Source organism: Salmo salar, chromosome 12 (genome assembly GCF_965601325.2).
Source record: "Salmo salar chromosome 12, fSalSal1, whole genome shotgun sequence".
Lineage (NCBI taxonomy): Eukaryota > Metazoa > Chordata > Actinopteri > Salmoniformes > Salmonidae > Salmo > Salmo salar.
The window spans coordinates 54,681,873-54,695,077 of NC_138302.1; the positions used below are offsets into that span (position 1 = coordinate 54,681,873).

The following is a 13,205-nucleotide window of genomic DNA, read 5'->3' on the forward strand; positions in this document are numbered from 1 at the left end:
AATGTCAATTCGTTCAAGTCAGGAAGTGAACTTGTAATGAAAACGTAATTGCTAGAAATTGAATGGAATTGACCTTTAGTGTAGGGAAATGTGCTGTTAGACGATATATATGGAAGTCATTAGGAGGCTTCCACGTTAGTGAGTACAGTATATTACAGCTAGCCGGGTGTGGATGGTTTGAACACTTGAACTCATTACATTTCAGATACGCAAACAGTCTTTTTATCGCTATGAACAGTAACACAATGTGGTCTGTTTTCTCCTGTCGCCGGGCAGGTGTTGATATCAGAGGGCCTCGGGAGATACGCCATGGATCCAAAGTTCGTGGCCGCCACCAAGCACGAGATAGCGGACGCGTGCCAGATGACCATCGACGAGATGGAGAGCGCGGCCAGCCAACTGCTGAGCGCCGGCGTGGCGCCGGCGGCTAACGGGGTCAACGTGTACCCCGTCATGAGCGAGCGGGACTACGACCTCCAAGACGCCACGGCCAGTTATAGCGACGAGGAGCCGGAGGTGGAGCTTCGAGTGGTGTACGAGGAGGACCTGGCAGACGAGATGATCTGCATCACCACTTTATAGCATCGGCTGGAGAATAAACGAATAGAAGCGAACTGCTAGCTGTATGTACTCTACTTAATATAGACCACAGCACCGACAGTGGAGAACCCAAGGAGAAATGCATCTATTGGCTTACGACCAAAAGAAGTGCCTTTTACATGGAAGAGAAAGGTACCTATGAGGAGAGAGAGAGAGAGAGAGACACCGGCCCCGCCCACTTATTCTGTCGCTCGCCCTCTGCCGGCCAGGGCGTTCACGTCAACGTCTGTCAGTCACAGGGCCGGGAACCAATCCTGGTGCCAGGAAACTATGTTAGTTCCGCCCTCCCAGACCGGCACTACTGGCACATGGTGGACCATGCCCGTAGGTCATAGGTCACGGTCTGGAGGTGACACAGGCTTATCAACGAGCCAGTCGCAGATTGAGGGGCGTGGAGTGTCAGTGGAGGAGATGGACCTATTGGCAGAGGCGTGAGGTACCGGGTCATTAAGGGTGTTGACAATCAGATGAAAGATGTCTTTCCCTTTGTCACTTTATTAAGGTTTTGGCATATCATGCAAGTTTTCAATGCAAGCATAGAAAGGCATATCTCCCCCCCCCCCCCCCCCCCCCCCCCTTTAGATGTTTTAGTATAAGATGAACCAGTTTAAGTATGCAGGAGATATCAGTCACATTTATAGCATCATCAAACCAGAATTATTCACTGAGTGGTTCAAGCCCTGAATGCTGATTGGCTGACATCCTTGGTATATCAGACCGTATTCCACGGGTATGACGAAACATGTATTTTTGCTGCTCTAATTACGTTGGTAACCAGTTTATAATAGCAATAGGGCACCTTGGGGTTTGTGGTATATGGCCAATATGCTAAGGGCGGTATCCAGGTGTTGAATCGTGCGTAAGAACAGCCCTTAGCCGTGGTATATTGGCCATATACCACACCCCCTCGTGCCTTATTGCTTAAATATACACTTCTGAGGTGACTACTAGCATTTGGGATAAATGCACTAGCAGGCAGGTTGTTTTTAGTTTTAGAATAGCCTGAGAATTAATATTTCATAGTAGATACACTGTAAATGAACTGTATTATATTTAAAAAAAAAAAAACTTTGTAAAGAGATGTTCTATATTTTGTAATGATGTACCATTTCAAAAGAAGGTCAGCAATACACGCCGTAATGAATCCTATTATGCTACCAGGAAAGAAGTTCGCTGGTTTTATTATTTTATTAGGTACAATATTCTGACATGAATTGGCCTTTTTTCTTTGTTGTTGCTCATATGCATCCTTGGCTTGTCTGCGAAACCGTTTGGTTCTTGGCGTAACAACACAGCTGCACAAGATATGCAAATGTGTTTTTTTTTACTTGTTTTATGAGCGAGCATAAAATAACACTTTATGCGTTACTCCAACCACGCCGGTACCAGTACCACAACGTTAAGTCCCCCCCCCTTACTAAGAGCATCTTTGTTGGACTTGAAGTTAGCTAGGCTTCAAGGAGGCTCCTCCACCTTAATAAAGATGTGACGATAAACATTTGTTTGCATATGTTGTGCAGGTGCACAGCACAGGAAGGACGCTGCTTCACCCATTTTGAAATTCATTCTACAACTTCATTCACTTCATCTATCCCAACTGAAATGCCTTCTGCTGCTGAAAGAAAACGATACGATCGTAAGAAGTGAGATGAACAGGAATCTCTGTCGTTCTCAATGGTTGTATTGGGATTTTTCCTCAATATATGATTCATGTCAGTTAATTCCACCGACCCTTTCAAACTGAATCTTCCTAATCACTTGGCCTTCATGTTGTTGTTGCTGTGTGAGCCAGGATAGACCGGATTGGCATGGTGGCTGACTGGTGAGGCACGTATTCATCAGGGATGTTCACAGGACAGATGAGACCATAATGAGGCATCATGGTCTAGGTGGTTCCACAGTCTCTGCCATTGTTCTCTTTTTCTGTTGTGTTGTCGTGTCTTATTGGGTCTGATGTGTTTAAGCCGGAGAGAGGCTAAGCAATACTAAACCCCGCTCTCTCGGCGTCTCTCTCTCCGGCTTCTCTCTGCGTACACTATACCTCGTGGTGGTCCAGCACCATCTGGGGAAAACATATCAGCCTCCCTCTCAACCAACCAGTCTCTTTCCCACAGCGAGCTTCTCCTTCCAATGAGAATCGAGCGTTTGTACCACGGCTCGTTTTTTACGAGAAAACGTTACTCTTGTTGCTCTTGACGAAAGTTGAACATTGATGGACCACAAAATGACTTTACACAAACAGACTAAATCTAGACGACAAAGGATCAAGCTTTTTTTCCAGGCGCTGCCCTGGAGATTTTGAATAAGCACAGATGAAGGGTAGGTGATGAGACGTGGGATCTGTAGTTCGTGAGTGTTTGATTTGTAGTTGGTGAGTTGGCAATGCGTGCGCAGTCAACCGAATACTGTCGTGAAAATGTAGGTTTTCCACTTTGTGTGCACATTGAAAGGGCTCTTTTGAATCGTTTGTGAGTTTAAAAAAAAAAAAAAAAGGTGTTCTGGTCTTTTTGTTGATAACTATCTTGTGAAAGGACCAATGCGAATTCCAGGCACATTGTACTATTCGTAGCAATTACTGATAAACTGAAAATATGCATTGTTTTTGTAAACACTTGTGTTAAGCAAAAGATAAAACCGACTTACTTTTACCTCATGTCAGGGATTCCTGAACAAAGAATAGAGAAAATGATTTGGTTCTATACCAATGGTATTTAAATATTAGCACATAGCTGTTTGTCTTTGCACAAGTAACTGTATAGTACCAATATTTCTCATTTTTCTATACAAATGTTTGTGTATTAAGGTGAGACAATTTTGTACTTTTTTGTGACTGTGTGTATGGTTTAGTGAAATCTATATTTGTCATTTACACCTCACCTTACATTGCTGGGACAGAAATATGAAAGAAAAAAATAAAACATTTTCAAGGTGCACTGTTCCTCTGTTTGCGGGTTAAAAATGGTAATATACCAGTTTACAGAGAAAGGCTTGTTTTGATTTAAACATTTTGAATCGTTTTCATTCTATTATTATAATTATTACGATTACTATTACTACTATTACTGTTATTAAATATGTATTCAAATAGAAGAGCTCATGTTAAGTATGTACAAATGTATGGAAAGACCCATGGTAATGTTCTCTACTTGAAAGTCCCAAAAATTTGCTCTGTAATGTTTTTATTCAGTAAACATGATTTCTCTTAGTAGCAAATGCATTATTTTGACCCTCTAGGTTTTGTATTAACACATTTTTTTTTGTATTTTCCCATTTTATTTTGGCCTCGAATTCATTTGAATCGCTAATATTTTATTTTCTAATGATTATTACTGAATAAACTTACACTGAAATTCTGCACTGTCCTTTATCGGTGCTTTTGTTTGAGAAATCATACATTTTAATGTATTGTGTACCATTTTCATCGTCTTTTACATTTACCGTAAAGTAACAATGCGTTCTACAGTTGACATACATTCTGCAACCTACTATAGACAAAAGACCAGGGTTGTGGTCAATTTGAATAGAATGCAGTCAATTCTGTCTCTCACACCCCATTCTGAATGTAGTATTAAAATCAAACTCTGTACATTTGTTTGGTTATGATAAACGTAAGACGGTCATATAAATCGCCTTATTAAGGTATGATTAAGTCTTCCAAATTAGGTATATTTCTTATTTTTTAAGGTCAGAGAACATATAAGTGACACTATTGGTGCTGCTGGTGCAATCAATGGTTGGATGTATCTGTATGTCTGTATGTGTTAAGCTGGGGGAGACTGTTGTTGATGGTTGCCATGGTGCCTTTGGTGGTCTGCATCGCTGACCCACCCTCAGAAGGCCCACAGCAGGGGTATCTCCAAAACTAGACAAGACACAACACCGTCATCCCTGACTGTTACCATCTTGCATTTAGTTGTGTATCAAATGGCTTCAGCGTTTATTCAACGTTTATAACGCAGTTGTGCATGTTGAACAGCAGCTATTCAGTGGTGGAAATATGAATGAGACTAGGTAGCTGTGAGCCACTGCCCTCACTTGTGCTACCAGAGGACATCAGCCTTCTTCTCACCGTACCTTCTCCGCTATGCAATCCGGTTTCCGAGCTGGTCACGGGTGCACCTCAGCCACGCTCCAGGTCCTAAACGATATCATAACGGTACTGTGCAGCCGTCTTCATTGACCTGGCCAGGGCTTTCGACTCTGTCAATCACCGTATTCTTATCGGCAGACTCAACAGCCTTGGTTTCTCTAATGACTGCCTCGCCTGGTTCACCAACTACTTCTCAGATAGAGTTCAGTGTGTCAAATCGGAGGGCCTGTTGTCCGGACTTCTGGCAGTCTCTATGGGGGTGCCACAGGGTTCAATTCTCGGGCCGACTCTTTTCTCTGTATATATCAATGATGTCGCTCTTGCTGCGGGTGGATCAAATAATCACCTCTACGCATACCTCTACGTATTCTGTACACATCTGGTCCTTCTTTGGACACTGTGTTAACAAACCTCCAAACGAGCTTCAATGCCATACAACACTCCTTCCGTGGCCTCCAACTGCTCTTAAACACTAGTAAAACTAAATGCATGCTCTTCAACCGATTGCTGCCCGCACCCGCCCGCCTAGCATCACTACTCTGGACGGTTCTGACTTAGAATATGTGGACAACTATAAATACCTAGGTGTCTGGCTAGACTGTAAACTCTCCTTCCAGACTCATGTTAAGCATCTCCAATCCAAAATTAAATCTAGAATCGGCTTCCTATTTCGGAACAAAGCCTCCTTCACTCATGCTGCCAAACACACCCTCATAAAACTAACTATTCTGCCGATCCTCGATTTCAGCGATGTCATTTACAATATAGCCTCCAACACTACTCAGCAAATTGGATCCAGTCTATCACAGTGCCATCCGTTTTGTCACCACAGCCCCATATACTACCCACCATTGCGACCTGTATGCTCTCGTTGGCTGGTCCTCGCTACATATTCGTCGCCAAACCCACTGGCTCCAGGTCATCTATAAGTCTTTGCTAGGTAAAGCTCCAGCCTTATCTCAGCTCAATGGTCACAATAGCAACACCCACCCATAGCACGCGCTCCAGCAGGTATATTTCACTGGTCATCCCCAAAGCCAACACCTCTTTGGCTGCCTTTCCTTCCAGTTCTCTGCTGCCAATGACTGGAACAAATGGCAAAAATCACTGAAGTTGGAGACTATTATCTTCCTCACTAACTTCAAGCATCGGCTGTCAGAGCAGCTTACCGATCGCTGCAACTACCTACCCATCCCCATATTTGTTTTTTTTGTTTTTTTCTTCTCTTTTGCACACCTGTATTCCTACTTGCACATCCTCATTTGCACATCTATCAGTCCAGTGTTAATTGCTAAATTGTAATTACTTTGCCACTATGGCCTATTTATTGCCTTACTTCCTTACTTCATTTGCACACACTGTATACAGATTTTCTATTGTGTTGACTGTACAGTAAGTTTGTTTATTCCATGTGTAACTCCGTGTTGTTGTTTGTGTCGCACTGCTTTGCTTTATCTTGGCCAGGTTGCAGTTGTAAATGAGAACTTGTTCTCAACTGGCCTACGTGCTTAAATAAAGGTGAAATAGAAAAATAAATTAAAAATCAGCATGACCTAAGAAGCTAATAAAGACAGGGAAATGGAATTATCATTGATCTCCACTAGATGGAGCCTGTGGAATGTGTCTAGTTTGTGGTAAGTATTGCGTTGGTCGTTCTTCTACAGATTAGTGTCTCAATAAATATTCTATCTATTTATTGGTAGGCCTATTAGGTCGTCATTTTCTTATGTGAAGCCTGACAAAGCTATACAGGTGTCGCAGTGGTGCCATTTGGACTGCTGGCTGGCGGCAATAATGTAAAACTTTGCATGTCCACCAACAGGTGTTTTAGAACAAACTATACTGTACAACTTGCCCTACCTGAATGGCTTTTCTTTTCTTACCTTTATTTAACAGTTAAGAGCAAACTTTTATTTTCAAAGACGGGCTAGGAACAACGGTTAACTGCCTTGTTCAGGAGCAGAACGACAGATTTTTACCTTGTCAGCTCAGGGATTCGATCTGGCAACCTCTCGGTTACTAGTCCAACGCTCTAACCACTAGGCTACCTGCCGCCCACGAAATGCGCGTCCTCGCGCTCGCGCTCTCTCCCAGCTTGGATAGAAAGTTGTTGTGCATAAAACCAGTCTATTATTAATGTCAAATAATGTCAAATAATGCAGTCATTCCACCCTAAAAAAATAGCCTAATAGGCAATGTTTTATTATGCATTGTATCCTAATATCTATACTGTATTTAGCTGATATTTATCAACTTTATATACAAATTACACATCATATAGCCCAACAATGAGGAAAAAAGCAGTCGGCTTGAGGATAAATTCAGCCACTTGTTGAACGCAGCGGGTTTTTTCTGGCTAATAGCCTACAAAATGGGCTGCAATATTCAAGGTAAATGAAATCCAACTTGAGAGACTCCCCTGGTCTCCTGAAGTCCTCCTTGCTGCTTCTCTCTCTGCCTGTCTCTTTTTCTGTCTTTCTCTTAGAAAAAAAAGCCTATCTGTGTCTGTGTTTGTCTCTCTCTTTTTTACATAGAGCCCTATAGTAGCTACATTAGGCAGTTGCAACTGCGTCGCCTTGCATTTTTGTGAGCAAATGTTTTACCCAGGCCTGTAGGTCCAGGTTGCGGGCATGATAGAGTATTGCCAAACCAGGCAGTCTTTTCTTAGACGCTGCACACAATTTAAACGTAGTCTTGAATGATCCGTGCCAATATATACCAGAGATAAGGGACTGTTGGTATTACAACCACACAACTCATACGCCGGTTCACCAGTATGAACGAAATCGCAAGCAAACAGCTTTTTCTGTTCAAGACCTCAATAACTGTTGTCCGCTAAAGATGATCATTTGTTTGCCTCTGCCAATGTATTGCCGTCCATATCCAGACGACCTGTCCCCAGAGCTTCCTATAGGCTACTGGTACAGATGCTGTCTGGGCAGACACACCTCCAGGGCCGAGAATATAAACTCTACATTGAGTGGACCTACCTGTCTCGAGGTATACATGAGCTTTGAGTGCCTTTAAGGGGCTTTCACACCGAATTGTTTTGTAGTGTGAATAGCGTATCTACACTCGCGAGCGCACTAAACAACGCATCATGGTTTACTCAAAAATAGGGATCTCGGTCCGATTCAATTCGTACTGGAAAAGAACCAGAGACGCACAGTATTATTAGTTGTTTGACTGCGAGCATTTGATGAAAGCCTATTCACGTCGCAGTTAGAGCGGCTATTGCGCTGTTTCCTCCCTTATGTTCAAATCAAATCAAATTGTATTTGTCATATGCGCCGAATACAACAGGTGTAGATCTTACCGTGAAATGCTTACAAGCCCTTAACCAACAATGCAGTTTTAAGAAAATAGAGTTAAGAAAATATTTACTAAATAAACTAGAGTAACAAAAATATATAAATAAAAAGTAACACAATAAAATAACAATAATGAGGCTATATACCAGGGTACCGGTACCGAGTCAATTTTTGGGGTATAGGTTAGTCGAGGTAATTTATACATGTGCATAGACAATAAAAAGCGAGTAGCAGCAGTGTAAAAACGGGGGAGGGGTGTCGATGCAAATAGTCCGGGTGGGCATTTCATTAATTGTTCATTTAATAATACAGAACATTCATTTAAACTTGGCGTTCCGGTACTGCTTCAGAGAACAGTCTATGACTTGGTTGACTGGAGTCTTTGACAATTATTTGAGCCTTCCTCTGACACCGCCTAGTATATAGGTCATGGATGGCAGGAAGCTTGGCACAAGTGATGTACTGGGCCGTACGCACTATCCTCTGTAGCGCTTTACGGTCGGATGCCGAGCAGTTGCCATACCAGGAGGTGATGCAACCAGTCAGGAGGCTCTCGATGGTGCAGCTGTAGAACTTTTTGAGGGTCTGGGGACCCATGGCAAATTTTTTTCAGTCTCCTGAGTGGGAAAAGGTGTTGTCGTGCCCTCTTCACAATTTTCTTGGTGTGTTTGGACCATGATAGTTTGTTGGTGATGTGGACACCAAGTTTCAAGCCACGAGCATAAACTAGCTCTCTGAGGTATAAAAAAGTGGCTCATTAAGACGACTGACTGAACTGACTCAACCGAATCCGTCCGTCCCCCACTCAACTCTCTCTGCGCGACATACGTCATCATTTTTGGGTAGAGGTGTCCATAATTCGTATCACCTCTTCCTGGTCTGAAAGGAGATACTGTAAGTCCCAGTTGCTTGCACACCACAAACATCCTCTCTATGGAAATCAGATTATATTGTTGTTGTTGTAATTAAAGGAACAGTGTATTAGTGTAACTTCAAAATGTAGTTGCCTGGATAGGATTGCATTGATTGATTAACATGAATCATTGGAGAACTTGTTTTAATTAATTCATTGAGAATTGTTTTTAGTATTTAAATAATTAATTGATTAAAAATAATGTTTCAACTAGATGGCTATAAGAAACTAATTCAAATGAACAAAATCAGCATGGTCTCATATGATAAAATATGAATGTTTAAAAGGTGACCAATTTAAATACAGTCATAGGGTTTTACTTTACAGAAAGTATTTGTACAAAAGGAATTATTGTCTTCCATGTCGATGAGTATACCAGTCAAATTTCCATGGTCAACGTTTCTATGTCTGTTCTACTTATTCTATTTCTATGTCCCAGACGGTTCTGAGAGCCACTCACCAAACAGAGCCACAGAGAATCCCTCCGTGACGCAACCAGTTCCGTCCAAGGGAGAAGTACCAGAGCGTTGTTGACCACAGACAGAATCCCACCGGTCAGCACTGTCCCCAGGTCAGCTGCGGCCATGTTGACTAGGGCATTGAGGATCTGGGGATCCTCAGGATCTGAGGCAGCCTCTGAAGGCTGCTTGCTAATTAGCAACAACACAATCACCGTGCAGTTCAACACGATGGTCAGTACGGTGAACATCGCTATGACGACAGAGAGGGGGTTGAAGCCAGCGTGATGCAGGAGCTCCTCGCCCTCGGGGGGAGAGAGGCTGGGAGCTGCATCATGGGTAGACTACGGAATGACCAAGAACAGGCACACTCTCCAACACCTTTTCCAGGCCGGCACAATCTCTTAGTGGTGGTAATGTACGAGCCCCACACCTCCACAGGTCTCATACACGCTCTTAGTGGTGGTAATGTACGAGCCCCACGCCTCCACAGGTCTCATACACTCTCTTAGTGGTGGTAATGTACGAGCCCCACGACTCCACAGGTCTCATACACTCTCTTAGTGGTGGTAATGTACGAGCCCCACGACTCCACAGGTCTCATACACTCTCTTAGTGGTGGTAATGTACGAGCCCCACGCCTCCACAGGTCTCATACAATCTCTTAGTGGTGGTAATGTACGAGCCCCACGCCTCCACAGGTCTCATACACTCTCTTAGTGGTGATAATGTACGAGCCCCACGCCTCCACAGGTCTCATACACTCTCTTAGTGGTGGTAATGTACGAGCCCCACACCTCCACAGGTCTCATACACTCTCTTAGTGGTGGTAATGTACGAGCCCCACGACTCCACAGGTCTCATACACTCTCTTAGTGTTTATAGAATCCCACACCACTCAATCTAAGGGTATTTGGTATTTTATTAGTATCCCCATTAGCTGTTGCAAAAGTAGAAGCTACTCTTTCTGGGGGTCCACACAAAACATGAAACAGACCAGTATCCCTTCTTTCCTTTCTCTCCAAAACTCGTGAACGCGCCGTCCTTGGCCAGCTCTCTTGCTATCTCTCTCAGAATGACCTTCTTGATCCTAATCAGTCAGATTTCAAGACTGGGCATTCAACTGAGACTGCTCTTCTCTGTGTCACGGAGGCTCTCCGCACTGCTAAAGCTAACTCTCTCTCCTCTGCTCTCATCCTTCTAGACCTATCTGCTGCCTTTGATACCGTGAACCATCAGATCCTCCTCTCCACCCTCTCCGAGCTGGGCATCTCCGGCACCGCGCACGCTTGGATTGCGTCCTACCTGACAGGTCGCTCCTACCAGGTGGCGTGGCGAGAATCTGTCTCCGCACCACGTGCTCTCACCACTGGTGTCCCCCAGGGCTCTGTTCTTGGCCCACTCCTATTCTCGCTATACACCAAGTCACTTGGCTCTGTCATATCCTCACATGGTCTCTCATATCATTGCTATGCAGATGACAACCAATTCATCTTCTCCTTTCCCCCTTCTGACAACCAGGTGGCGAATCGCATCTCTGCATGTCTGGCAGACATATCAGTGTGGATGACGGATCACCACCTCAAGCTGAACCTCGGCAAGACGGAGCTGCTCTTCCTCCCGGGGAAGGACTGCCCGTTCCATGATCTCGCCATCACGGTTGACAACTCCCTTGTGTCCTCCTCCCAGAGTGCTAAGAGCCTTGGCGTGACCCTGGACAACACCCTGTCGTTCTCCACCAACATCAAGGCGGTGACCCGATCCTGTAGGTTCATGCTCTACAACATTCGCAGAGTACGACCCTGCCTCACACAGGAAGCGGCGCAGGTCCTAATCCAGGCACTTGTCATCTCCCGTCTGGATTATTGCAACTCGCTGTTGGCTGGGCTCCCTGCCTGTGCCATTAAACCCCTACAACTCATCCAGAACGCCGCAGCCCGTCTGGTGTTCAACCTTCCCAAGTTCTCTCACGTCACCCCGCTCCTCCGCTCTCTCCACTGGCTTCCAGTCGAAGCTCGCATCCGCTACAAGACCATGGTGCTTGCCTACGGAGCTGTGAGGGGAACGGCACCTCCGTACCTTCAGGCTCTGATCAGGCCCTACACCCAAACAAGGGCACTCCGTTCATCCACCTCTGGCCTGCTCGCCTCCCTACCTCTGAGGAAGCACAGTTCCCGCTCAGCCCAGTCAAAACTGTTCGCTGCTCTGGCACCCCAATGGTGGAACAAGCTCCCTCACGACGCCAGGACAGCGGTGTCAATCACCACCTTCCGGAGACACCTGAAACCCCACCTCTTCAAGGAATACCTGGGATAGGATAAAGTAATCCTTCTAACCCCCCCCCCTTAAAAGATTTAGATGCACTATTGTAAAGTGGTTGTTCCACTGGATATTATAAGGTGAATGCACCAATTTGTAAGTCGCTCTGGATAAGAGCGTCTGCTAAATGACTTAAATGTAAATGTAATGCCATAATACAGAACATTAATGGACAAGAACAGCTCAAGGACAGAACTATATCAATTTACAGACTGAGACACAGAGAGTGGCATCTCTATCGGATATTAGGTGTTCTAAGTTGTGCGATGTAATATCCCACAGATCCGGATTTAGCAAAGAGTAATTCCCTCAGTTGGAGATCCTTTATCCCACTCTGCTATTGATTGTAGAACAAGTTGGCTCTCAGGAATTGCATGTACCCTCACGGGAATGCGTGCATTACATGACTCCAGTCAATGTGATGGGAATTGTATTCTTCCCCTGATCCCCTTTCCTTCTCTGACACCCTCTGACAAGTTGTGCTGCTCCAGATAGGGGCCATCTGGAAAATGTCTGATCACCGAAGCTTTTGTGCTGTCCCTGCCCTGCTGTCACAACAGTGTTAATTGACAAAGCACTCATGAATGAAACACACACACACACACACACACACACACACACACTCACAGGGGTCAGTGAAAATTGAAAGTGTCAGCCTCAGACTAAGAGGTGTGTGAGTGAGAGAGGCGAACAACAGGTCAATATTCTCTCCTGATTGATCTGACCTGTCCAGACTTCCTTACTTATCTAGAACATACCTGTGTGTGTGTGTGTGTTACTATTCAGTGTATTTACTTACTGTAACAATTTTCATAAGATAATGTGTTTTTTATCAATTACGCTTTTTATTCTTTTGTCTTATGATAATCTTGGACTCTAATTTGAATTTAGATGAAGCAGGGAGAATGTTCAAGATTGATGTCGAAATGGGATGTTTATCCACGTCGAGAAATTACTTCAATATCGGCCACTAGGGGCAACAGTGAGCACTATTACCACCAAGTAGGCTTGTGTTTTGCTGGGGCGTTGTGGACTGGGTGGTGGATGGTCGTAATCCCATGACTCCGGATCAGAATTAGTTTAAACCCTATCCCAACCTTAACCCTTACCTTCACCATTTGGAATCAATGCCTAAACTTAACCCTTAACTTCGAAATGTGACGTTTGGAGAAATGGAATGATATAGAGCAGCAGGAGCAACAAAAACACTTAGAAATGTGTCTTTTGGTGAACTTGGATGAACGTCTAATTCTGCAGTGAGGCTGTGAGAGCTTGTTGAGATTAAGAATTATTTATTTTTTAATTCACATTTTTCAGGGGGTGCTGCAGCACCGTCAGCACCCTTACCTCCTGTGGCTATGGTTGTCAGAACAATCCTCATTGTAAGAAGATAGACATGACTTTAATAAAGTAGGCTACCCTTCAATAAAGGGTATTTGACTGTGACTGGATGGTTAGAGTTGGTTTGCAAGAAAGAAACAAACATAGGGATATAGGCTGCGTCCCTATTCCCT

The 13,205-nt window shown here is 44.2% G+C and overlaps 1 protein-coding gene across 1 annotated transcript in view; it reads left to right on the forward strand.

The window, feature by feature from the left end:
- The window catches only part of LOC106565299 (voltage-dependent L-type calcium channel subunit alpha-1D), a 128,499-nt gene extending 124,537 nt beyond the window's left edge, over nucleotides 1–3,962 (forward strand). The window contains exon 47 of the mRNA XM_082959556.1: nucleotides 277–3,962. Within this exon, the coding sequence (XP_082815682.1) occupies nucleotides 277–582 (306 nt within the window). The 3' untranslated portion in view covers nucleotides 583–3,962. The remainder of the gene's footprint in view (nucleotides 1–276) is intronic.
- The last annotated feature ends 9,243 nt before the right edge of the window (nucleotides 3,963–13,205 follow it).